The following is a 26898-nucleotide window of genomic DNA, read 5'->3' on the forward strand; positions in this document are numbered from 1 at the left end:
GGTGGGGGCACCAGTTAGGAAGTCATTCCTATGGCCTTGACAAAGATGCTGATGATATTAGGGTTGGAGAGAAGTAGAAATGTCACAACATTTGAAGAAACAGGGCCTGGTGACTGACTGGCTGTGGAAGATAAAAGACGGGGAGGAATCAAGGAGGATGCCTGGATAACTTTGCTTCCAACTTCACAGAGAATATAGGGGCCATCAAGCGCAACCCTCTCCTCTTAAGATCATCATATCAGCACCCACCCTCTCCGTGTGCACTAGGTTCTACTCCTATCTTCAATCTTCCCATCTTCCCTGACTCCTCTTAAACACTTGCTCAATCCCCACCAACCCAAATAAATATACAAACAAAGCCATCTCCTAACTACTTTTTCCGTAAGCTTCTACCCTTCCTACTTGCTTCACCCCCAGATTTCTCCATTAGCTCACTGTGGCCTACTGGATAAAGTCTAAACCCAATATGGCACTTAAGGCCCTTCAAAACTTGGCCCCAGCTGGGCGCAGTGGCTTACGCCAATAATCCCAGCACTTTGGGAAGGTGAAGCGGTGGATCATGAGGTCAGGAGTTCGAGACTAGCCTGGCCAACATAGTGAAATCCCGTCTCTACTAAAAATACAAAAATTAGCTGGGTGTGGTGGCACACGCCTGTAGTCCCAGCTACTCGGGAGGCTGAGGCGGGAGAATCACTTGAACCTGGGAGGCTGAGGCTGCAGTGAGCCGAGACCGTGCCATTGAACTCCAGCCTGGGTGACAGAGTGTCTCAAAACAACAAACAAACAAACAAACAAACTTGGCCCCAATCTAACTTCATCTCTAGTCACTTCCACATTACAACAACCTTGCACTCTCAACTCCCCAGGCCCTTCCAGGGCCCTCTGCATCTCAGTGTTGCTCTGCCATCAGGAATGGCCAGGTTCCTTTTTGCCCTTTGGCAAACTCCCTGGGACAACTAGGGGTTTGCAGCTCTGGTCCCATCCATGCCACCTCTTCCTCTACTATGCTTTAAAACTTACCCATCCTTCCCACTAGAGTGTGAGTTCCTCAAGGGCAGGGGTTGGTCTTCCCTGTCTCTGTGTCCCTAGGGCCTGGCACAATGCCTGGCACAAAATAGATGTTGAATAAATGCTCGCTGAGTGAATGTGTGAAGAAATCAGCCAGCTCCTGTTGAGATGATTATATCTGAATGTCCATGATATGCAGGTCCATAAAACTACCAACTTCCCAAAGCTGCCATGTGCAGAGTGGCAGAATCTCCATCCAAGAAGGCCAGTGCAAAGTCTACGAGGTGTTTTACAGCTATGACAGGAAACAGCAATGTCAGCAGCGGTGTCATCTTTGGACACTAAGGACAGGGATTCAGTGCCATGAACGGTCAGTTAAATTGTAACTGGAGTGAACTGTTCTTCTGTAAACCATAATGTTATTTAGCTGCAGCCAAATGGCATTCAAGAAGGGGAGAAATTTTTTTTGAAATGTCAAAGAAATTATTTCCAATTTGGTGCTCACAACCAGAGACTCTAATGATCAGTGGAAATGAGAAGCAAACAAATTAGCACTAATGGAAAATGGCTTTTGGAAAAGAAGATTTAATTTATAGTCAACTGATCATGGCATGCAGCATGCAGTAAAAGTCAGCCTCACCAGCTTGATCATAAGAACTGGAGCACACATGGAATGTCAGAGAAAAATATATGTATGCCATCATGCTTATTGGGATCTCTCTGTAAGTGGCAGCCAATTAAAATAGTCATTATTTTACCTCAGAGAGAAAATGGTGCGAAAAATCAAGCACGCGAAATTAAAAATCCAGATTAGGAACCTCGGTCCAAATTGGTTTGTTTGTGGCCTTCTAACCTTGGCAAAGTCTTCTGCAAGGATAACAGACCTACTTTGTCTTCAGCCCAGAGTGGACTCTTTGTTTTTAATTTCCTCTCCATCTTCAGAGGTGATTAATAAATCTGGACTCATCCATAAATCATTTCTATAGTGGCCAAATGGTTCTTCTTCATGCAGGGAAACTAAAATCACACAATCTCAAAAGCCTCAACTCTCATGCTAAGCCAAAGGTCCTTGGCAACAAGCGAAGGGAAGGTATTAAAAATCAAGAGGTCAATAGGTCTTGTTTCTAAATAAAATTTCCCAGAGGGCTTCCCCACCCCCCGGCAAATCAAAAGACACCTTCTGAAAGCAAAGAGGCCTCCAAGGCATGGGTTGCCAGCCTGGCTCACTGTCCCCACATGGCCTCGGAGACAACAAGCGAGTCACTGTCTCCTATTCCTGTAGGTTTCACATGTAGAATGAGACAGGCCTTCTCCTTGGGCTCCCATCCCTGACTCCTAACTCTCAGTTCTCCATTCAGAGATAGGGAGAGAGAAACATTATCTCCTCAAACTTCCAAACAAGGTGTCCTTATTTCTCTCCCAGGGGCATATGCACTCCAATTTGTCACTTCCTTCTCATGGACCCTCTTCTGCTCCCCAGTCATACCCTGACAGATACCCCTACCCCTGCTACTCATCACTTCCTGGTAGACTCCATCTGCCCCCACCTTTTCCTCACATCTGTCCATTTTCTCCATCCTTTCCCCACAAGAACTCCTTTCCCCCATCTCCTTCCTATGAAATCCTCTGCCTTCATCTTCTCCCCACTTGCCCTCATTCCTACCCACAGCCCCCACTCTTCTTCTCCCCAGACTCAGTTCTGCCTCCAACACTGCTCCACAGACCTGCCCTCATCCTCTCTCCACAACATGTAACTGGCGAGGTCAACCACACTCTCCTTGCCCCTTCACTGCTCTATGCTTCATCTTCCTCGACCCGTTTCCCAGCCTTCCTTCCCTTCCCAACCTTTTTACTCTGCTCTTGAAAACCCTTCTTCCCAATCAGCTAAGTCTCCTCCATCCTCAGCCTCTCCAGTCACCTGCCCACCTCCAGCCTGCATCCAAAGCTGGCTCTACCCCAGGGCTCCCCTTCTGCATGGCCCTCCTGGTAGAATCTGTTTAGACTCTTACACCCCCAGGATTTCAGGTTTGGGAGGGGGCCTCATGTCTCCTTGCCAAAGCCCAACTCAGTTCCTTATTCCACCTCCTTCTTGTAAAAGCCCTTACTACTTCAAGGGTCATACCATTTAGCTGTCTCAGCCTTTGTCCCTCCTCATGCTGTCACCTAGAGACTCCAGAAAAACCTGCTCTGCCCATCAGAGACTGGTACCTAGCTCACGGGCATCCTCTTCCCTTCCCTCCCCTCAAGTCTTTCTATCATCCAGGGGGAGTTCAGTGGCCACATCAGCATCCTGACTGTCTCCTGTACTCCACTTTGGCCACTGACTCCCACGGCCACACAGTGGACCTTGTCATCACCAGAAACTACTCAAACTTCATTCTTCCACTTTCTGATCACAACTCTCTCATTCAATGATCTCAGATATGGATTCTCTGACTTCACTGGGACCTCTAGTCCATACGTTTTTTTTCACTCTCCTATCCAGTTTAGATACTAAGGCCCTTCATTTCAATCACTGTTTTGCCACAATCTTCAACTTCCTTGTCCTTTGTCCTTCCATTGTATCCGCCTGGTAAAACCCAAACCTAGATCAATTAAACTAACCTCTGTGTACCCACCACTAGGTGGCTGAATGTTGTTGAGGGAAAAATGCATATTACACAACCTTGCAGACTGCTGCTTCCGAAAATTAATGGTCACTAACCTCGACACGGCCATGATAACTGCCCAGAAATCTGTTTGCTACCTTAGTCATCTCACTGCCACTCTCCAGTGCTGCTATTTTAATCTTTCTCTGCTCTTTTCAATCTCGCACACCATCTCCAATCCCACTCTCACTGGCTGATATAATGTTCCTATTTGACAGAGAAAATGGAAACCATCAAAGAATTCCCTCAACTTCCTGTCACCAAACCCACCAATTAACCTCAAAGTAATGCTTCCCTTCTGCCACAAAACAAAGGTTCCTCCACCCTTCTAAGTGAATTTCTTCACCAACACTTTTGCGAAGTCTTTTTTTCAGGGGCACCATTCTCAGTTATCTTCTTTCCCTTATAGTTTTATCTTTTTCCCCTTTGCTGGATCCACACCAACATTTCTTCCATCCGAATAAAAACCTGTGTTTCCTGCCGGATATTGCCTTCTTTTTTCTTCTCCTAAATAGCCAAGCTTTCTGAAAGTGTATCTTACATGAATCTTCACTTCCTCAATCCCATCTGCTTCTCAAACCACTGTAATTTGACCTCTGCTCCCATCACTCCACTGAAACTGCACTTGTAAAGGTCACCAACAACTTCCTTGTTTCTAAATCCAGTGGATTCTTTCAGGCCTTATTTTACTTGATTAGTCATAAGCCTTCAACACTTTCCTTCCTTGGCTTCTGAAACACCACATACTATTACTGATCTTACCATTTTGGACACTTCATCTTGATTACCTTTGCAGGTTCGTCCTCCTTTGCCAGACCCTCAAACTTGGGTGTTTCTCAGGGCTCTGTCCTAGGTCTCTTCTGACTCTACACTTACTCCCTGGGCAAGCTCAACAAATCTATTGGTGTGGCCTCCACTTGGATGTTCCATTGGCACCCCAAGCTCACCGTGCCCAGAACTGACCCTCTCCTAAAAACCCCTGCTTCCTCTCCTTCCTGTTTGCCCAAACCAGGAATCTAGAAGTCATCCTTCATTTCCCTTACTTCCCCCACACCCAATTAGTAACCAAGTCCATTTTTTTCTAGCTATAAGTGTCTAAGGAATTCATCCTGCCCTTTCCATTTCAGCTGCCACTCCATGCTTTATGCCACCATAATCCTTCCCCACTACTGAAACAACCTCCTAACTGGTCTCCCTCCTTCTCCCAATCCTCAATCCAGTTCCTGCACTAATCTTTCTTTTTTTTGAGACAGAGTCGCGCTCTGTCACCCAGGCTGGAGTGCAGTGGAGCAATCTCAGCTCACTGCCACCTCCACCTCCCAGGTTCAAGCCATTCTCCTGCCTCAGCCTCCCAAGTAGCTGGGATTACAGGCGTGCACCACCATGCCCGGCTAATTTTTGTATTTTTAGTAGAGATGGGGTTTCGCCATGTTGGCCAGGCTGGTCTTGAACTCCTGACCTGAAGTGATACGCCCACCTCAGCCTCCCAAAGTGCTAGGATTACAGGGGTGAGACACCACACTGGGATCTTTGTTTTGTTTTTTGAGACAGGGTCTCACTCTGTCACCCAGGCTGGAGTGCAGTGGCACAATCATGGCTCACTGCAGCTTTGACCTCCTGACTCAAGTGATCCTCCCACCTCAGCTTTCCAAGTAGCTGGGACTTCAGGCATGCGCTACCATGCCTGGCTAATTTTTAAAATTTTAATTTTGTAGAGATGAAGGTCTCACTATGTTGCCCAGGCTGGTCTTGAACTCCTTCAAGCCATTCTTCCGTCTTGGCCTTCCAAAGTGCTGGGATTACGAGTTTGAGCCACCGCGCCTGGCATGCAGAGTTTTTCCCCCTCCCTATCTCTAAAAGTCTTTCAAGGCCCAGCTCAAGAGCCAACCCCACTGCCATAAATGCCCCTTCTCTGATTCTGAGCTCCTCAAATCCTTACTCTTCTGTAGTATTTATCTCACACGCAGAATCAGAGTTGCTTCACGCATGGTTTCTCTCCCTCTCCCGTTAAGACATGGGAGAGGGAGGGCCAAAAGCTTGATCCTCACTAGGGCCTAAGGAACCTTATTTAGCCCACCCAGTCTCTGGCACATAGTATGTAAATATGCTGGCACATAGTATGACACATAGTATGTAAATATAGATAAATGCAAGAAAGTTGCACTCCCAGCTCCTCGGTGGGCCCTATCAACAGGGCATTCTCTAAAGTCATCAACTGAAGACTGCCATCCATCCATCCATCCATCCATCCATCCATCCATCCATCCAGCCATCCATCCATCCATCCATCCATCCATCCAGAATATGCCTCGACCCCACTGGGTGGAGGTTGGGTCGGCACGCGCCCCCTAGGCCGTTTTGTACGGTTTTATACCTCCAGCCCTCGCAGTTGCGGCTGGTAGAGGATGGCAGAGGTAGGTAGACGATGCAAGTCAAAGGGCACACGCTTCCGCCGCGTAGGATAGGACTCTGTTCGGACGAGTGACCCTGCCCATTCCCAGAATACAGCAACTCTTCAGCCGCCTCTCACCTACATGAGAGGGTGGGGACTCTTCCTGACCGGCGCCCCGGCTGACCAATACCTGACCCAGATCAAGCGAATTAGCCAATGGCTGCGGGTCAGTAATAGGGGCGGGGCATGGTTGCTAGGGCCGAGCTAGTGGGGTGAGGCGAGAGGCTCTGGAAGAGACTCGGTGGTTGCTAAGGCGGGAGGTCACAGAGCGCGGCGCAGGGATTGGGCCGTGTTGGGGGAGGTGTGTGGTGATTGGGCGGCGCCCAGGAGGCGCCCGGGTGAGGCACGGGTGCGCAAGCGGGAGTTCCGGCTGGAGACCCGTGCTCTGGGCCGGCGCCTTCACCATGGCCTCGGCAGAGCTGGACTACACCATCGAGATCCCGGATCAGCCCTGCTGGAGCCAGAGTATGGAATGAGGGTTGGGTCCAGGCGCGGGGAGGTGACCTCATGAACCTGTGGGTTGCGAGCGCAGCTGTAGCCCCGCCCCTCATGCGGCCCCGCCCTCCCGCGGGCCGCCCCCTCATAGGGTCTGGCAGGTCCTAGACTTAGAGAGGCTCAGAGAGCCCCGCCCCTCGTAAGTCCCGCCCCAGAGTGTTCCTCCCTGGCGAGCCCCGCCTCTGCCCCGAGTCAGCTGCTTGCTTGGGACCTCTTTTTCTGTCTTTCCTGTCCGGGGTGCTCAGGTCCATGCCCTTTAATCACTTCTCATAGCTGAAGGCTGCCGAAAGCTGGATCCCTCCTGATTCCTTTGTTTGGGATTGGGCTTCCCACATCTAGCCTATCACTTATTATTTTCCCGAAGGCGTGGAGGGGGAGCCTCGCGGGGTCACCGATCCTCGCAGAAGCCCGGGACTCAGAACCCTTAGCCGTCCCTCTCCACTCTTCTCGGCAGTGGTTAACAGTGCAGTCTCTGCCGTCGGGTAGAACTCGACTGAAATCCTGACTCCTTCCTTTAGGAGCTGGATTACCTTTGGTAAGCTACCTTCTCTGAACTTCAGTTTCGTCCTCTGCAAAACCGGGATAAGGATACTAACCTTCCTCATAGGGCTGTTGGGGCCATCTGGAGATTGTGTAAAGGGCCTGGCATGGAGTGAGTTCAGTAATTGGCATTTACGATCAGCATTGTTTCTCTCCTTACATTAAAGAAAGACATGTAGGAGTCTCCACAAAATTAGGCTTGACAGCAGGCCCGCATCCATGACAGTGTGAGTAGATCGGGGTCCAGAGAGTGGAAAGTTTGGTCTCTCTGGGAATTCTGGCAGAAGGGCCTTGAAGTATGATCAGCCTGAGGCCAGCGTGTCCCTCACTTGCATTAGTCCAGCATCGCCTTCCCGCCTCCTGTCTCACTGCCTGCAGCCCAGCCTCTTAAATTGCTACCACAGTGATCTTTCTAATGCAAAGGTTTGATCTTATACTCTGCTCTCCATAAAACTTACCTCCTTAAGGAGAGCCTTCCCAGATCCCTCCCGTAGCATCTCATGTTCTTTGGTTGGAGTCTAGGAGAGGGCAGCCCTTAGACTCCCACAGAACAGATGGCCCCAGACCAGCTGTTTTTCCCTAGAGCTGGATCTGCTGGCTTAGCGCTTTTGGGTTTATAGATGTAAAAATACTTTGGACACGTTTTGGCGTCAGCAAGCCATGAAGTCAGTTAATATTATTTCCTTTGGAGAGTCTTTGGCTGCAAAGGGTTGGAGCTGCCTTCTGCACGGCCAGGAGGGCAGCCTCGTGGTCCTGGTTCACATTTCAGCTCCATGTCTTACAAGTTATATGTCTTTGGCAGGCTATTGAACCTCCCTGAGCCTGAGATTCCTCCACTGTGAAATGGGAAGAGTACTAGTGCCTACCTCCTCGTGGGATTGCGAGGGTTACGAGGTAGCATTTGGATGTGTGTCCCTGGCACAGTGCAGGTGCTGCCATTGCATTGCTCCCCTATGGTTCCCCCTCCGCCCCCCTTTCTTTTTTTTTTTTTTTTTAAGAGATGGAGTCTCCCCTGTCACCCAGGCCGGAGTGCAGTGGCGGATCCCATGGCTCCCTTTGCTGCTCCAGGAGGCTGGGTCTTAGAATTGGAAGAAATCTCAGAGACTGTTTTGTCCTGCCTCCCTCTGTTGGCATGAGTGCATTCCATTGCTAGCAGACCCTTCCCTGGGGCGATGCTTCTGCCCAAACATCCTAGCCTGTTGGAGGCAGCTGGGATTGTTAGAAAGCACTTCCCTTTCTTGAGCCACAATAGGCCTTCCTGTAATTTCCGCTCTCAGTTCAGTATTTGCTGTGTCCTGGCTGTGGGATCGTTGTTGGCCACTCAGAAGTGACTCACACGCCCAAGGAGCTGAGGTTTTGGGGAGGGGAGTGAATTTATAAGCAGGTGGTTTCAAAATGATGTGCTAACTGCAGGGCTAGAGCATTGTGGTGGGAACGATACAGAGCAAGGAATCTCTCTTCCTCTGTTCAAGAGGACAGCTTCGTGCCTTCACATTTCCTCCAAGGGAAACACCTCCACGGCTTTCAGTTGTTTCTCCTCCTTATTGCTCTTCTGACTGGCTTTAATTCATTGCCCTTCCCTGTCACAGTCCATGCTCCAGAGGAGAGCTAGAGGTTGTCAAACCCCTCAGAAGGAGATCACGACGCTGTGGTCCCCTGAATCCATTTGCTTCCTATCTGCAGAGCTTCCCTCCAGGCCAACATGGCCTGATAGAGTGACAGTCTTTTGGAGCCCCAGAGATTGTCTGTCTTTTGCAATTACTGTTTAATGGTGGAGAAGTGTGTAGGACATTCATATTTAGTTTCTGAAATTACTTTTTAAAAACTTTTTTTTTTGAGGTGGAGTCTAACTCTGTCGCCCAGGCTGGAGTGCAGTGGCGCGATCTCAGTTCACTGTAACCTCCACCTCCTGGCTTCAAGCAATTCTCCTGTTTCAGCCTCCCAAGTAGCTGGGACTACAGGCACCTGCCACCATGCCTGGCTAATTTTTGTAGTTTTAGTAGAGACAAAGTTTCACCATATTGGTTAGGCTGGTCTCGAACTCCTGACCTCAAGTGATCCACCTGCCTCAGCCTCCCAAAGTGCTGGGATTACAGGCGTGACCACTGTGCCCAGCCTTTAAAAACACTTTTTTTTCAGTTTAAAAAATTTTCATTTTCTTATATGGAGACAGAGTCTTACTGTGTTGCCCAGACTGGTTTGAAACTTCTGGGCTCAAGCAGTCCTCCTATTGCAGCCTCCCAAAGTGCTGCGATTACAGGTATGAGCCACTGCGCCTGGCCTGAAATTACTTTTCCCCTGTATTTGAAAAATCGAAACCACAGAGCCCATCACTGCTGTGAGCTGACAGAGAAGCTGATGCTGGCACATTAGCTAGCTGGAAGGCAGCTGCAGATCTGGGGTCATTCAGAGCCCTGGGCCTTGTAGGTCAGGCTTGGCAGCCCAACATCCTTCTGCTGGGAATCCTACCAGCCAGTACCTATTGGCTGCCCACGCCGATGGTCGTCTGCCCAGGCCTTTGCTAAAGCCGGTCGTTTGACCCAGAATCTGTCTTCCCTCTTCCCTCTCTTTTTCCCAGGCCAGTGATCCCCTCAGTCTCTCAATACCCTCTCTTACTTCATTTCATTTGGGAAGGGTCTCTCCTAGGGCTCCCATAAGCACTATATTTTCCTGTTGTCGTGTTTTTGATGGCTTCACTCACTGTCACCAGGGCCTGGGAGGGATGAGGTGCCAAGTGAGCTGAATGGAATCACTTGGCAGCACTGTAGGCCCAAGCCAGAGCTGCTCTGACATCCCAGGCCCAGGCCGTGCCACCCCTCCTCCCATCGAGAGAATGGTCAGCCAAGTCCCACCTAGATCCCCTCTGTGACTTGCTCATAGGCCAGCAACCTTCTTAAAGGCACCATGTGGCTGTCATGTTCAGTAAACATAAAGAAAAATTCATTCATAGAATTAATGGGTCTGGGGCCTGGGCATGGGACAAACATTTTGCTCTTAAAGTAAACAGAAGGTCTTAAGGGGATCACAGAGAGGGGAAGTGAGGGGGTTTTTGCTCCCCAGGTTTTACTGCGTGCCTTTTTTGCTCATCACTGGCTGAGGTCAAAGAAATATAGACATCATTTTAATCCTCAGGAAGTTGTCTTAGACACCCAGGAGACAGTACTGAAGGGTCTAGACCACCATGGTGGGCCCTGTGGTGGGAGAGGCTTCCTAGAGTAGAGCAGCCCAAGCTGGACCTGAAGCTTCAGGAGGGCTGACAGACCCCCATGGTGAGCAGCAGAAAGTGTGGAAGTCAAGTCCATGGCCATACCACCTTGAACATGCAGATCTCAGAAGCTAAGCAGTGTCAGGCCTGCTTGGAACTTGGATGGGAGAAAGTGCAGAAGTAAATCCCTGAAGGGCGACAGTGAGTGGCTGGAGTGAACAGGGGCCTGGCAGGAGGCTGCGCTGTGCTTTTGTGGGTGGAGAATGAGATGAAAACCTGAAGATCTGTCATGATGGACAGACCTCAAAGACTCAGGCGAAGAGAGTCATTTGGGATTTGATCCTTGTCTTGTCTACGAGGACCCCAAAGGTCTTTTTTTTTTTTTTTTTTTTTTTAATACAGAGGAGTTGTATTTATTTTTGGAATCATGATCTCTTTTCTTTCACCTCTAGATAAGAGCCCTTTCTGGCTGGGCGTGGTGGGTCACACCTGTAACCCCAGCACTTTGGGAGGCCGAGATGGGCGGATCACCTGAGGTCGGGAGTTCGAGACCAGCCTGACCAATATGGAGAAACCCCATCTCTACTAAAAATACAAAATTAGCCGGGTGTGGTGGCGCATGCCTATAATCTCAGCTACTCAGGAGGCTGAGGCAGGAGAATCGCTTGAACCCGGGAGGCGGAGGTTGCAGTGAGCCGAGATTGTGCCATTGCACTCCAGCCTAGGTAACGAGAGCGAAACTCCGTCTCAAAAAAAAAAAAAAAAAAAAAAATAGAATGCTTTCTAAGTGTCTGCTCTATGCCAGGTGCTGGTGCTGTACTAGACCCTGGATTTGAGATCCAGGCCTCTTTGCAGGCCTCCTTTTCTCTGAATGTCTGTGGTACTTACACTGTTAACCATGTTCTATCCACATGCCAGGCCCACCAGGAGCTCCTTTCATTATTTTATTAATCCTCACAACCACCTTGTGAAGTAGGGAGAACCCTTAATCCTGTTTTACAGATGAAGAACAGACGCTCGTGGGGAGGTAAAGTGTCTTGCCCAAAGTAATTCCAGATTTCAGCTTAAGAGCCTTACTCCAGAGCTTGTGCATGCCGAGATTTCAGTTGCCATTAGGAAGGGCTGCCTGAATACGATGCCATTTCTAGGAAACAATTAGGGACATGCACAAAGAAAGGGGTGTCCATTAAAGTATTTTTATAACAGCAAAAAATTGGAAACAGCATCATATCCAATAATGGGAGATTTGGTCACCATAAATTATGAAACATTCTATAGCCTCTCTGAAGCCACTAAAAATAATGGTGTAGAAATATATAAACTGACAGGGAAAAATGTTCACAATATATTGCCAAACGGAAGAAAGCAGATTACAAACAATATGATTCCAATTTTATTAGATATTCATTTTCTACTTTTTCTACAGTGAGTATGCATTACTTGTGAAGTAATAATAATTTCAATTTATTGAACTCTTTCCTTCTGCCAGGCACCATGATAAGCCCTCTATAGCTATTATCTTATTTAATTCTTTGTATCATTGTCCCCATTTCACAGATAAGGAAATTGAAGCTTAGAGAACTTGATTAAGGTCTGTGTCACGGTTATTAAGTGGCAGAGGCAGAGATTTGAACCGAGATATGATTTTGTACAGTATGTACTCTTAGATACTATGCTACTCTGCTCTGCTCTTCTTTTAAAAAGTAAATAAAAAATAAAGTAATTTGGCCGGGTACAGTGGCTCACGCCTGTAATCCCAACACTTTGGGAGGCCGAGGGGGGTGGATTGCTTGAGCCCAAGAGTTTGAGACCAGCCTGGGCAACATGGCCAAACCCTACCTCTGCAAAATAATACAAAAATTAGCTGAGCATGGTGGTGCTTGCCTATAGTCCCAGCTACTTGGGAGGCTGAGGTAGGAGGATTACCTGAGCCCAAGAGGTCGAGGCTGCAGTGAGCCATGACTATACCACTGCCCTCCAGCCTGGGCAACACAGAAAGACCTTGTCTCAAAGAAGAAAAGAAAAATTTGATTTAAATATAGGAACTGTGAGACACTAGAAAGTTTTTCTGGGGAGTAGAGAAAATTAAGACTCTTTCAATTTTTTTCATGTTATTTTATTTTTATTTTTATTTTATTTTATTTTTGAGACAGAATATCGTTCTGTCACCCAGGCTGGAGTGCAGTGGTGCGATCTCGGCTCTGGGTTCACGCCATTCTCTTGCCTCAGCCTCCGGAGTAGCTGGGACTATAGGCGCCCGCCACCACGCTCGGCTAATTTTTTGTATTTTTAGTAGAGATGGGGTTTCACCTGTTAGCCAGGATGGTCTTGACCTCCTGACCTCGTGATCCGCCCACCTCGGCCTCGCAAAGTGCTGGGATTACAGGTGTGAGTCACCAAGTCTGGCCAATTTTTTGCATTTTAAAAAGAAAACATGGTTTCTATTTTCATTCTGGCTTGCAAATAAAAAAGTACATATTGTACTGCAGACCCTTATGCCTTATCAGCCCATTCCTTTGTCTTCCCCATATGCCCCTGGGATATACACAATCTAATTTATGCTTGAGTTTTATGGCTTGAACTGTTGCACAATATACGTATTTGTAATTCTGGCACTATCTGTGTCAGTGTTATTTGTTGAGAAATTCTAGAGGACAGGGAGCTTGTGAGATTAAATTGTTTTGTGGGGTACTCGAGAAGTGCTAGGGTTGAAAAGAATCCTTCCACATTGCTGAGGGGCTTCTGGGCATCCCTGGCCTCTTTGACTTCTCAACTGCTTTTTACTCTGCTGGACCACCTCCCCTGTTGTTTGAGATAATATTTTAACTCTCATTGCAGAAGTTATACATACTGATTTTAGAAAATGGGAAAAAAATCATGAAAAAGAAATTGCCTCTAATCCCATAAATAATTGCTATTAATATTTGATGTATTTTTTTCTATGCATTAAAAAAAATACGTGGCTGGGCACGGTGACTCATGCCTGTAATTCCAGCACTTTGGGAGGCCGAGGTGGGCAGATCACCTGAAGTCAGGAGTTCGAGACCAGCCTGGCCAACATGGTGAAACCCCGTTTCTACTGAAACTACAAAAATTAGCCGGGCATGATGGTGGGCGCCTGTAATCCCAGCAACTAGGGAGGCTGAGGCAGGAGAATCGCTTGAACCTGGAAGGCGGAGGTTGTAGTGAGTCGAGATTACACCATTACACTCCAGCCTGGGCGATGGAGTGAGACTGTCAAAAAAAAAAAAAAAAAAAAAGTGTGCGTTTGTGTAGTATGTGTGTGTATATGGGCATTCTGTTATGATATTGCTTTATAACTTGTGTTTTCACTTAATGTATTACTATTATTTTTAAAAATAATAACATTATTGAGAAATAATTCACATACCATAAAATCCACCCTTTAAAAATGGACTTCTGGCCAGGCGCGGTGGCTCATGCCTGTAATCCCAGTACTTTGGGAGGCTAAGGTGGGAGGATTGCTTGAGCCCAGGAGTTCAAGACCAGCCTGGGCAACATAGTGAGACCCTGTCTCTACAAAAAATAAAAAATTAGCCAGGCGTGGTACCATGTGCCTGTAGTCTTAGCACTCAGGAGGCTGTGATGGGAGGATTGCTTGAGCCTGGGAGGTTGAGACTGTAGTAAGCCATGATCTCACTACTGCATTCCAGCCTGGGTGACAGAGTGAGGCCCTGTCTCAAAAAAAAAAAAAAAAAAAAAAAAAGTACAATTCGCTGGCTTTTGGTATATTCACAGAATTGTAAGAGTATCACTGCTATCTAATTCCAAAACATTTTCATCATCTGAAAAAGAAACCCCATTCCTGTTAGTAGTCACTCTCCATTCCCTCCTCCCCCCAGCCCTTGGCAACCACTAATCTTTCATTCTCTGTGGATTTGCCTATTCTTGATATTTTATATAAATGAAGTCATATAATATGTGCCCCTTTGTATCTGACTTATTTCACTTAGAATGATGTTTTCAAGGTTCATCCATGCTATTACATGTATTAGTACTTCATTCCTTTTTATGACTGAATGGTATTTAATTGTGTGGATGTATCACATTTTGTTTATCTGTTCACAGATGATAGGAGGTATGTTTCCATCTTTTGGTTTTTATGACTGCAATGAACATTCATGGGCAAGTTTTCATGTGGATGTATATTTTTAGTTCTCTTGGATGTATCCCTAGGAGTGAAATTGTGGGATCATGTGGTAACTCTGCGTTTAATTTTTTTTGAGGATCTGCCATACTGTTTTCCAAAGTGGCTGCACCATTATGCATTTCCACCAGCAGTGTATGAGGGTCCTGGTTTCATCCACAACCAACACTTGTTTATTATCTGACTTTTTAATTATAGCCATCCTGGGTATAAAGAGATACCTCATAGTGGCTTTGATTTTGATTTCCCTAATGGCTATGATGTTGAGCATGTTTTTATGTGCTTATTGGCCATTTGTAAATCTTCTTTGGAGAAAGACCTGCTTAATATATTCAGGTCCTTTGCCAATTTTTGAGTTGGGTTTACTTTTTGCTGTTGAGTTTTAGGAGTTTTCTCTGTATTCTGGATATTACTCCCTTATCAGATACATGATTTGCAAATATTTTCTCCATGCTGTGGGGTTTTTCTTTTTTTCACTTTTTTTGGATTATGTCCTTTGAAGTAGAAAGTTTTTATTTTGATGGAGTCTCAATTTATCTCTTTTGTTTGTTTGTTCCTTGTACTTTTGGTGGCATGTCTATGAAACTGCTGCTTAATCCAAAGATTTACTTATATGTTCTTTTCTAACAGTTTTGTAGTTTCAGCTCTTACATTTATGTCTATGATCTGCTTAATGTGTTATTGAATATTTCTCCATGATTTAACGTTTTTTTTTCTTATAAGTGGAATTACCAAGTCAAAGATTGCATGATTTTTTTTTTTTTTTTGAGATGGAGTTTCGCTCTTGTTGCCCTGGCTGGAGTGCAATGGCGCAATCTCTGCTCACTGCAACCTCCGCCTCCTGGGTTCAAGTGATTCTCTGCCTCAGCCTCCCAAGTAGCTGGGATTAGAGGCGCCCACCACCGTGCCCAGCTAATTTTTTGTATTTAGTAGAGACGGGGTTTCACCATGTTGGTCAGGCTGGTCCCCAACTCCTGACCTCAAGTGATCTACCTGCCTCGGCGTTCCAAAATACTGGGATTATAGGCTTGTGCCACTGCGCCCAGCAAAGATTGCATGTTTTTGAGACTTTTGATACATGTTCCAGAATTCTTGTGACTGTTTTCTTCCTGTCATTTCTACCCCTCCCTATCTGTCTCTCCACTGCTCTGGTTCAGGCCTTCACCATCTCTTGCCTTGAATTTTACAGTAGCCTCCTACCTGTTCCTGATGAACACTGTCAGTATAGTGTGTATTAAGTGCAGTGGTGTGGTGGTGGGTGCTGTGACAGTACAGAGGAGGAGACACCTCACTCAGTCTGATGGTTTGGGGTGGGGGGTGGTGAGAAGGGGTTGGGGAGGGCGTCAAGGAAGGCTTCCTGGAAGTAAGTAGTGAGCTGATTCTATAGGTGGAATGGGCATTAGCAAAGCATGAACACGGAGCATCAGCACCGTGGGCTGGAGAGCAGAGAGCAAGTGCAAGGTCGCGGTGGTGGAGGCGGTAGAGCACGCTGGTCCGGATAGTGGGCTCTGGTTCTGCTGCTTCCTGGCTGTGTGTTGTTGGGGGAAAGGGACTTCCCCTCTCTGTGTTTTAGTTTTCTCTTATGTAAAATGGGGATAGTAATAGTAGCTAACTCCTAGGATAGTTGCAAGACCAAATGAGGCAGCATATATTGAAGTTCTGGCTGAGAGAAGCAGGTAGATGAGGTCATTTATGGGGTCTCTTGATGTACAGGAGGCAGCCATGTATACAGGTTTGGAGCTGAGGTGATGGAGATGGTTTTGTTATCTGCAGGGCTGGCTAGGGTAGCGGATACAAACTGGTCTTTAGAGTCAGACCAGCTGGGTTTGGATTTCAGCTTCACTGCTTGTTAGTTATGTAACCTTGAGCAAGCCATTTCATATGTGCCTCAGGTTTTCGTCTGTAAAATGAGAATTCTTGCTCATAAGAGTATTGCAATTTTTTTTTTTTTTTGAGATGGAGTTTCGCTCTTGTTGCCCAGGCTGGAGTGCAATGGCGCGATCTCGGCTCACTGCAACCTCCCCACCACCAGGTTCAAGCGATTCTCCTGCCTCAGCCTCCTGAGTAGCTGGGATTACAGGCATGTGCCACCACGTCCGGCTAATTTTTGTATTTTTAGTAGAGATGAGGTTTCTTCGTGTTGGTCAGGCTGGTCTCGAACTCCTGACCTCAGGTGATCAGCTTGTCTTGGCCTCCCAAATTGCTGGGATTACATGAGTGAGCTACCACACCTGGCTTTTTTTTTTTTTTTTTTTTTTTTTTATAATAGGGTCTCATTCTGTCACCCAGGCTGGAGTACAGTGGCATGATCATGGCTCACTGCAGCCTTGATCTCCTGGGCTTAAGCTATCCTCCTGCCTCAGCACCCTGAGGAGCTGGGACTACAGGCGTGTGCCACCTTGCCCAACTAATTTTTATAGAGATGAGGTTTCGCCATGTTGCCTAATCTGGTCTTGAACTCTTGGGCTCAAGTGATCTGCCTGCTTTGGCCTCCCAAAGTGCTGGGATTACAGGTGTGTTGTGAATAATAAATGAGTTGATATGTAAAATGCTTACAATAGTGCCTGACACATCATGCTGTGTGTGTTAGCACTTTTTGCTGGAGAAGTTTTTAATGGTTTAGGAACAAGGTATATTTGATTGCTTGTACAGGGTTCTGGTAAGTCTGGATAGAGTGGGAGATCCAGCCAGGGGCCAAAGTTTTCAGTGCCTCAAAGTTAGCTGCCAGAGGCCTGGAGATGTCAGCAGCAGGAAGGGGAGAGGGTGATATGGCCAGTGGAATAAGTAAGAAAAGGGGAGGAGTTTGTACAAGAGGGTGGAAGAATCATGATCCTGATGTGGCAATGAGTAACAATAGCCGTAGCAATGACTTTTGGCCAGGTGCGGTGGCTCACGCCTGTAATCTAGCACTTTGGGAGGCTGAGGCGGGTGGATTGCCTGAGCTCAGGAGTTCGACACCAGCCTGGTCAACATGGTGAAACCCCATCTCTACTGAAAATACAAAAATTAGCCAGGTGTGGTGGTGGGCACCTATAGTCCCAGCTACTCAGGAGGCTGAGGCAGGGGAATTGCTTGAACCCAGGGGGCGGAGGTTGCAGTGAGCCAAGATCGCGCCACTTCACTCCAGCCTGGGCAAAAAAGTGAAACTCCTTCTCAAACAACAACAACAACAACAAAAGTGTTTTTAAATGAGCCGGGCCATGGTGGCACGTGCCTGTGGTCCCAACTACTCAGAAGTCAGAGGTAGAAGGATCGCTTGAGCCCAAGGAGGTTGAGGCTGCAGTGAGCTGTGATTGTGCCACTGCACTCCAGCTTGGGCAACAGAGCAAGACCCTATCTCCAAAAATAAAGAAATCAATAAAGAATATTACAGAAAGCTTGGGCTATGGGAGTAGGCAGTCTGTCCAGGGTGCCAGAATTCTGAGGGTTTCTTCGCCTTCATGGAGGGTGAAGAGTCATTCCTGCCTGAGTTGGTAAAGCCAAGGTTGCCAGCAAAACGGAGTTACAAATCCCAGCCTCAGGAGGAGGGGCAGTTGGGAGGCCCAGCAGCAGCTGTTTGAACCTCTGGCAATTGGGAGTGCACCATCTCTGCTGGTGGGGGCTGGCCTTGACATCCCGTGGCCGCCAGGGGATGTGACCTCCCTTGGTTGCTTTCTCTGTATTTGCGATAAATCCCAAAGCCCTTTGCTGGTGTCTCGGTGGTGGCACATGGGGGCAACCCTGTAGGCAGGGGAAGGGGAGCCTGTTCTCAGACAGCTGCAGAGGTAAGGGAGCCTCCCAGAACAGGGTCTTGGAAATCGAGTTGCTGGGTCTCGAAGATGCAAAAGCAGGTTCAAATGGTAGCTGCTGATTACCCTCCATGAGGCCGCCGCAGCCTGAGCCTCGTGGGCAGAGTCAGACCCGGCAAGGTTGGCCTGGGGCCCCACTGAGGCCCAGGGCCTCTCCACCAGAAAGGCCAGTGCAGGTGAAGAGCCATCTGGCAGAAGATGGGGACACTAGGCTGAGAAAAGTGGTGAGAATATTTGGAGCTGCTTGAGATAGACCTGTGGGACTGTCTCCCTTATCAGAGGCCGAGCCAGCACCTGTGGAGGCCGGGAGGGCTGGCAGGTGTCAGCAGGGGACTGAGGCTTTGGCAGCTTCTGCTCCAGGCTGAGTTGCAGCCAGGCCTGGGACCCCCACCGGTGCCGGCAGTTAATCTCCGAAGGCCAGAGTCACCACCACTAGAGAGCAGGAACATTGAACTTTTCAATCACATTAATTTCCACAGGAAATTGTTGTCTTCCTTTTGTCCAAAGGTTAGTGATTTATATTTACCATCCTCTTAACTAGCCTTGAAATTTACTGTTGCCAGGTCACCACCGGCATCCATAAATTTCAGGGTGGCAGCTGAGCATAGCCAAGTGGCTTGGTCTTTGGAAGGGTGCATGCCGGCCCTTTTGGGAGGGCAGATTAACTGGCTACAGACGGTCCTTGTACAGAAGTCCCCCTGAGGGGGCGGGTATTCACTTTGCAGGGGAAATGAGATGAGGTCTGTTTGACAAGGTTGCAGGGAGGCTTCCTCAAAGGCAGCCCTGGTGGTGGTGGCGGCTGGTTTGTGCCTCTTAGCATATCACCAGCTGTGGATGGGGTGGCAGCACAGATGGTGCTGGAGTAGTTTAGGGTGGGGAGCTGGGGCCAGATTCCCAGCCCTACACTTTGCTTAGACAAGTACCTTAACCTCACTCTGCCTCAGTTTCTTCATCTGTAATAAGAGGACCTGCCTTAGAGTATTGTTATAAGGGTTAAACCTCAATAAATATAGGCTGTTATTCTCTGGCAGGACAGGGTAGGTGGCTTGGTATGGGCCAGAGTCAGCCTCATGTCCCTGCCTGCACTGTCCTATCCATTTCTCCTTTTAAGACTTTCTTGTTCCCGGGAGGCTGAGGTGGGCAGATCGCTTGAGGTCAGGAGTTCGAGACCAGCCTGGCCAACATGGCAAAACCCCTTTTTTACTCTAAAAAGAAAAAGAAAGCTGCACATGGTGGTGGGTGCCTATAATCCCAGCCACTCAGTAGGCCGAGGCAGGAGAATTGCTTGAATCCGGGAGATGGAGGTTGCCCTGAGCTGAGATCGTGCCACTGCCCTCCAGCCTGGGTGACAGAGCAAGACTCCATCTCAAAAAAGACCCTCTTCTTCCATCTGCTCATGGAATTAGAACAGGGGCTGGCAAACTTTTTCTGTAAAGGGCCAGTCAATATTTTAGGCTTTGTGAGTCACTCGATCTTGTTGTAACTACTCTACTCTGCTGTTCTTAGTGTAAAAGTAGCCATAGACCCTAAGTAAATGATGAGTGTGGCATGTTCCAATAAAACTTTATTTGTGGACAATGAAATTTAAATTCCATATAATTTTCACGTGTCACGAAATATTCTTTTGATTTTTTTTTTTTTTTTTTTTTTTTTTGAGACAGAGTCTCACTCTGTCGCCCAGGCTGGAATGCAGTGGCTTGATCTCGGCTCACGGCAAGCTCCGCCTCCCAGGTTCAAGCCATTCTCCTGCCTTGGCCTCCTGAGTAGCTAGCTGGGACTACAGGCACCTGCCACCACGCCCGGCTAATTTTGTTTTGTTTTGTTTTGTTTTGTCTTAGCCAGGATGGTCTCAATCTCCTGACCTCACGATCTGTCCGCCTCGGCCTCCCAAAGTGCTGGGATTACAGGCGTGAGCCACCGCGCCCGGCCGATTTTTTTTTTAACCATTTAAAAATGTGAAAATTAGTTTAGCTCGCAGGCCATACAAAAATAGGCAGTGGGCTCAGTTTGGCCTCGGGGTTGTAGTTCGCTGAGCCTTGGATCAGAAGAGGAAAGGGCGTGGAGAAGGTATTGACTTTCCTCACTTGGGCTGTCTTCGAGTCTCTAAAGAAAGGTGCCCTTGTGTTGGTTTGTCCGGTGACCCCATGGTGCCTCCTGCAGAAAGGCAGCTGGAGCAGCACGGGGTGGGAACTGGTGCATGCGTGCTGGCAGGATGCCTGGGCCTGGCACCCGTTGTTCCCTGCCTGCAGCAGCCGGAGTGCTGCTGGTTCTGGATTGGGCAGTCACCCCCGCCCCCACCCCAGCTCTGGTGTTGACAGTCCACATCTGTGTTTCAGAGAACAGCCCCAGCCCAGGTGGGAAGGAGGCAGAAACTCGGCAGCCTGTGGTGATTCTCTTGGGCTGGGGTGGCTGCAAGGACAAGAACCTTGCCAAGTACAGTGCCATCTACCACAAAAGGGTGAGTACTCTGGTGCCCTCTCCCCTGGGCTGCCGTGAGGGCTGACCACCTTTGAGGCAGGACTGGGAATGGCTTTAAGAACACCCTCTAGAGTTCGAGACCAGCCTGGCCAACATGGTCAAACCCTGTCTCTACTAAAAATACAAAAATTAGCCGGCATGGTGGCGCGTGCCTGTAATCCCAGCTACTTGGGAGGCTGAGGCAGGAGAATCGCTTGAGCCCAGGAGGTGGAGGTTTCAGTGAGCAGAGATTGTGCCATTGCACTCCAGCCTGGGTGACAGGGTGAGATTCCGTCTCAAAAAAAAAAAAAAAAACCTGTGAGGAAGGCCATGGGGTTATAGGGACTTGGTGGGATTATCCCCACTTGGCTGCCAGCTCTGTGGCCTGGCGTGACCCCTTTGGTCTCCTGATGGCTTCCCCTTCCTTCCTCCCTGCATTCCACAATGGGCAGCCCACCCTTGATGTGCCCTACAGTTGTAGAGTCGGCCCAGGCTCCAGTCTCTGTTAACTGGCCAGTGCCTCTGCGGGCAGCAGGAGCCAGGGCTGGGTGTCTGGACATAGCTTGTACTCCCAGGACCTCCTCCTTTCCCACCAGGTGAGTTTCTGTCTTATGACTGCCCATGGCACCTTTCACATTCCCAGACTAGTAGGGCCTCTTGGAAAAGAGATTCACGCTTCGTCTCATCCAACCAAGGTTGGATATAGAGACTGTGGTAACTGCAGAGGGCCTTAGCAGGACCTGGTTATATTTTGGAAGCCTCTCTCACATCTTGGGCCTCCAGCTCCACCTTCCCCTCCTCAGCCCAGATCTCTCCCCCAAACAGCCTCCTGCAGGGGTACCCATACAGACAGCTCCAACTGCCAGCTGGAAGCCTTGGACTGAGCAGTGGGGGGGCACCTGGGAGAAAGGCCAGCTGAGCCCCCTTTCCCTCAGCATCCCTCCACTCACCCACGTCCACATCCCGCCTGACTGAGGTGTGTGGTGGCCCTGGAATGGGAGAGAGATTGGGGGAAAATGTAGTTCTGAGCTTGAAGTCTCTCCCCAACCTCCGAGGCTGGGGCTCTGGTGTTGCCTTTTACAGACAGCCTCACTGCGGGCAGTTTCAGCTGCGAGTTCTGCTCACTGAGCTCGGCTTGTCTGGCTTCTTCATTAGCCTGAGATCCTTGAGGGCAGGCAGGGGGACCAGGAATAGTCAAGTATGGCTGGGATGAAGAATGAAGGGACAGGTACCCGGCAAGAGGTGGGGCTTGGAGGGGGTCCTCAGGATATTTAAGCAGGGATGTGATGTTAGATTCGTGAATCAGAAAGTCCCTTTTGGCCTGGCGCAGTGGCTCATGTCTATAATCCCAGCACTTTGGAAGGCCGAAGCGGGCAGATCACTTGAGGTCAGGAGTTCGAGACCAGCCTGGCCAACATGGTGAAACCCCATCTCTACTAAAAATACAAAAATTAGCCAGGCATGGTGGCGCACACCTGTAGTCCCAGCTACCAGGGAGGCTGAGGTGGTAGGGATCGCTTGAACCTGGGAGGTGGAGGTTGCAGTGAGCCGAAGTCACACCACTGCACTCTAGCCTGGGCAACAAAGTGAGACCCTGTCTCAAAATAAACAAAGTTCCTTGCTGCAGAGTAGCGGGGAGATTGGAGGGGTGGGGCAGGAAGCCAGAAGTGAGTTTAGAGGGGCTTGCCATGATCCAGGGACAGAGGGTAGTCAGGACCTTGGAGTTGGGGGTGTCGGTAGAGGTAAGGTGATGGATTGAGGAGTTTGTCAGGAGGTAGAATGGTAGTTTAATGAGAGATTGGGCATGGGCACAGGGATAGGGAGGTTCCCAGGGTAATGCCAGGTTTCTGGCTGGGCACCTCCTGGGTAGACGGGGGTGTGTTTTTTGAGACCAGAACAGTAGAAGAGAATCCATAGGCTCTGGAGTGGATGAGATCCCCCAGGGAGTGTGTAGAGGGACAGAAGAGGGCCTAGGACAGTCCTGAGGAACCCAAACTTAATGGAGTGGAAGATGAAGAGGGTCCTACAAGGAAAGGAGGAGTGGCCAGAGATGGATATGAAAACCCAGGAAGGTGTGACAGAATCTGCAGAAAGAGTCTTTGGGAAATGGGCTGTTGTACAGGGCAGGGGTAAAGATGCTATTTGGGCAGAAGGCACGAGGGAGAAAGTAGATGGAGTAAGATCCCAGAGAAGGCAGAGGTGTTGAGGTTGCAGGGTTGGGGGAGGGGTAGTCTTGGAAAGGAAGACTTTCCAATAGGGAGGACAGGAAGAATGTAGAGAAAAAAAAAAAGTCCAACCCAAAACTCTAATATTTTATTATTTAAAAGAAAACAAGGTGGAGGCTGTGGCTCATGCCTGTAATCTCAGCACTTTGGGAGGCTCAGAAAGGAGGATCACTTGAGCCTAGGAGTTTGAGACCGGCCTAAGCAGCATGGTGAAACCTGATCTCCACAAAAAAAATTAAAACAATTAGCCAGGCACGGTGGTGCGTGTCTGTAGTCTTAGCTACTTGGGAGTCTGAGGTGGGAGGATCACCTGAGCCTGGAAAGTTGAGGCTGCAGTGAGCTGTGATCGTGCCACTACACTCCAGCCTGGGTGATAGAGTGAGACCCTGTCTCAAACAAAACAAGCAAAACAAAACAAAAACACCATATTCTAGCACCTAGAGATGACCTCTATTTACACTTAGTGTATATCCTTCCAGCTTTTTTGGGGGGTATATCTTTTCTTTACCTACATGAGACCTATTGAATGTACTGCTTTGTATCCTGCTTTTTTCAGATCATGATCTCCACCTTCTTGTTTGATCTCGTTTAGTTTACAGTCCATATTCAGATTCCCTAATTGTCCCTAAAGCACCCTTTACAGCGGATGTGCCCCAAACAGGATCCAATCTAAGATCACACATTGCATCTAGTTATTTTGTTTCTTCTTAAGGCTCTTTTAAATCCAGAACTGTTCCCCTCCCCACCTGATTTTAGATTCAAGGTCTCACTCTGTCACCCAGGCTGGAGTGCAGTGGTGCAATCATAGCTCACTGCAGCCTCAACTCTGGGGCTCAAGCAATCATTCTGCCTCCAGCCTCCCGAGTAGCTGGGACTGCAGGCATGCACCACCACGCCAAGCTAGTATTTTTTTTGTTGTTCTTTTTCTTTTTTTTGAGAGAGAGTCTTGCTCTGTCGCCCAGGCTGGAGTGCAATGGCGTGATCCCGGCTCACTGCAACCTCTGCCTCCTGGGTTCAAGCAATTCTGCTGCCTCAGACTCCCAGGTGTCTGGGATTAGAGGCATGTGCCACTACGCCTGGCTAATTTGTGTATTTTTAGTAGAGACGGGGTTTCATCATGTTGGTGAGGCTGGTCTCGAACTCCTGACTTCGTCATCTGCCCACCTCAGCCTCCCAAAGTGTTGGGATTACAGGCGTGAGCCACTGTGCCCGACCATTTTTTTTTTCTTTTTAAGAGATGGGGTCTCCCTATGTCATCCAGGCTATAGAACAGCCCCTTTTTTCATGTTACTGGCTTATTGAAGAGACTGGGCTGCAAGATAATATTTCTAGGAGTGTGTGATTCCAGATGCTGCCAGGGAGAAGCATACAGTGGGGACTGAAAGGCCTCTGTCAGATTTGAGCATTTGGGAGAATGTGGGTGGCCTTAAGCAGCCTCCTCTTCAGAGTCTTGGGAGGGATGCTTAGGCACTCCAGGGCTAGGAGGTCAGGCGGCTGATGGCAAGGTACCTCTGCTGACCATCCCTGTTTAGCCATGGGTCATTTAACTACTGTGGCCATATGATTTTCTCCTTGTCACTACCATGTCACTAATTACTGCTGCTGTTGGTTGAGAGTTTACTTTGTGTCAGGTACTGCTTTGATCATTTGAGATACTTTTTTTTTCATCTACTTTTACCCATAACCTTATGAGGTGGGTGTTATCCCAATTTCACCGTAATCTTATAGATGGGGACCCAGACTCAGAAAGTAGTAAGCTGCTCCTTGTTCTTACTATTGATACATAGTGGTGCCAGGAGTTGAACCCAGACCTGTCTGACCCCAGCACTCTCCAAAGTCACATTCCCCTGACAAAGGGCCCTTTGTCTCTGGAACAGGAGGATGAGAGGGGATTAGGAGCCAGGCATGGTGGCTTTTCTAACTGACCTAGAAGGGGACCTGTGTGGAGATTGTGGCACCCTTGGCCCAGGCGTGAGGAATATAGAAGCCTAGAGGGAGTTTGGGCCCAGATTTTAGAATTCGAGGAACAAGTGTTTACTGTATTTGGAATTTCAGGGCAGATATGAGGAGTGATCCCAGGCCGGGGAACCAGGGACATTTGAGTGTCAGGTCCCTGAGTCCAGAGAGTATGGACTCTGTTTTTAGGAGCCTGGGAGAGAGGGAAGGTGACAGTGACCAGTGATGAAAGTGATGTGGGCCTGGCTCAGAAGTGGCCTCTGGTGGTCAGGGCTGGCGCCTGCAGGCCACCTCTCGGGTACTGGTCTCATGGGGGTACTACTTGTGTCTGGGAGGTAGGGACAGTGCAGATCTGAGGTGCTGGGACAGGGTATAGCCAAGCAGTGAGGCCCCGCCCCAAATGTGCAAGGCCTAGGATGGGAGGACGGGGCGCAGACAGGAGGGAACCAGAGTAAAGAGACTTCCTCTGGTCAGCCCAGGTGTCTCCAGTACATGCTTCAGGCTCTGGGCCTCAAATACCACTCCAGGCCAAGAGGGCTTGGCCAGCATGAAGCAATTAGTCCAAAAATGGGCCTTAAGTATACCTTCCCTGCCCAGAAGGCACCTGTGTCTGTGGGCGGCGGGCTGGTGGGCTCAGGCTGAAGCAGGACCCAGAGCATTGCTGATGCTGTGGGCCCCATGGCCTATGTCCTACAGGCTGGGGTTGCTGGGCCCCTCTGACCTTAGCTTGTACCCACTACCCCCACCTCATCTGTGAGGACTGACCGGGCCTCTCTCCCCAGGGCTGCATCGTAATCCGATACACAGCCCCGTGGCACATGGTCTTCTTCTCCGAGTCACTGGGTATCCCTTCACTTCGTGTTTTGGCCCAGAAGCTGCTCGAGCTGCTCTTTGATTATGAGATTGAGAAGGAGCCCCTGCTCTTCCATGTCTTCAGCAACGGTGGCGTCATGCTGTACCGCTACGTGCTGGAGCTCCTGCAGACCCGTCGCTTCTGCCACCTGCGTGTGGTGGGCACCATCTTTGACAGCGCTCCTGGTGACAGCAACCTGGTAGGGGCTCTGCGGGCCCTGGCAGCCATCCTGGAGCGCCGGGCCGCCATGCTGCGCCTGTTGCTGCTGGTGGCCTTTGCCCTGGTGGTTGTCCTGTTCCACGTCCTGCTTGCTCCCATCACAGCCCTCTTCCACACCCACTTCTATGACAGGCTACAGGACGCGGGCTCTCGCTGGCCCGAGCTCTACCTCTACTCGAGGGCTGACGAAGTAGTCCTGGCCAGAGACATAGAACGCATGGTGGAGGCACGCCTGGCACGCCGGGTCCTGGCGCGTTCTGTGGATTTCGTGTCATCTGCACACGTCAGCCACCTCCGTGACTACCCTACTTACTACACAAGCCTCTGTGTTGACTTCATGCGCAACTGCGTCCGCTGCTGAGGCCATTGCTCCATCTCGCCTCTGCTCCAGAAATAAATGCCTGACACCTCCCCACAACCTGCATCTGTGGGGCACTCTTCTCGTTCAACTCCCTGTAGCCCTTTGGGACTTTGCAGTCCCCTAAGTAGAAAATTCCTATGGGCCTGTCTCCTGGGGGCCTCTGTCTGCTGGTGGTCTGCTTACCACAGAATCCTAAGGGGCAGGAGTGCCTGGGCATGTGTCTGTGGGAGCCTTGCAGTCAGTTGTGTTTGGACAAGTGCAACAATCAGGCTGCTGATTCCTGTGGCATGCAGGCTGTAGAGGTTGACAAATGGAGGGGGCTGTTGAGGGTGAGCCCTAGTTGATTTTTTAAAATTTAAACTCTGGTAAGAACATTTAACATGAGACCTACTCTCTTTTTTTCTTTACTTATTTATTTATCTATTTATTTCAAGACAGGGTCTCACTCTGTCACCTAGGCTGGGGTGCAATGGTGCAATCATGGCTCACTGCAGCCTCAACCTCCCAGGCTCAAGTGATCCTC

At 49.0% G+C, this 26898-nt stretch overlaps 2 protein-coding genes across 10 annotated transcripts in view; one reads left to right on the plus strand and one right to left on the minus strand.

Moving 5' to 3' along the window:
- The window catches only part of ARMH1 (armadillo like helical domain containing 1), a 52337-nt gene extending 46158 nt beyond the window's left edge, over nucleotides 1-6179 (minus strand). For 4 of the 6 annotated variants that reach the window (XM_055347237.1, XM_055347234.1, XM_055347230.1 and 1 more), the window contains exon 1: nucleotides 6031-6157. The gene's annotated coding sequence lies outside the window, so the exon portion shown is untranslated. Of the gene's footprint in view, nucleotides 1-6030 lie in introns of all 6 variants that reach the window. The other 2 variants (XM_019017230.3, XM_055347225.1) reach the window with 1 other exon arrangement.
- On the plus strand, nucleotides 6131-26438 carry TMEM53 (transmembrane protein 53). Of its 4 annotated transcripts, none has more exons than XM_019017244.3 (3): nucleotides 6131-6274; nucleotides 20641-20762; nucleotides 25725-26438. In XM_019017244.3, the coding sequence occupies exons 1-3, from the start codon at nucleotides 6265-6267 to the stop codon at nucleotides 26373-26375; spliced, it is 783 nt and encodes a 260-aa protein (XP_018872789.1). In that variant the 5' UTR covers nucleotides 6131-6264; the 3' UTR covers nucleotides 26376-26438. The 4 variants fall into 4 exon arrangements, with proteins under 4 accessions (XP_018872789.1, XP_018872786.1, XP_018872798.1 ...); XM_019017241.4 differs by lacking the exon at nucleotides 6131-6274 and adding an exon at nucleotides 6285-6573; XM_019017253.4 differs by lacking the exon at nucleotides 6131-6274 and adding an exon at nucleotides 6353-6573 and having other exon boundaries at nucleotides 25815-26438.
- The last annotated feature ends 460 nt before the right edge of the window (nucleotides 26439-26898 follow it).

The sequence above is a fragment of the Gorilla gorilla genome, chromosome 1 (assembly GCF_029281585.2).
Source record: "Gorilla gorilla gorilla isolate KB3781 chromosome 1, NHGRI_mGorGor1-v2.1_pri, whole genome shotgun sequence".
NCBI lineage: Eukaryota > Metazoa > Chordata > Mammalia > Primates > Hominidae > Gorilla > Gorilla gorilla.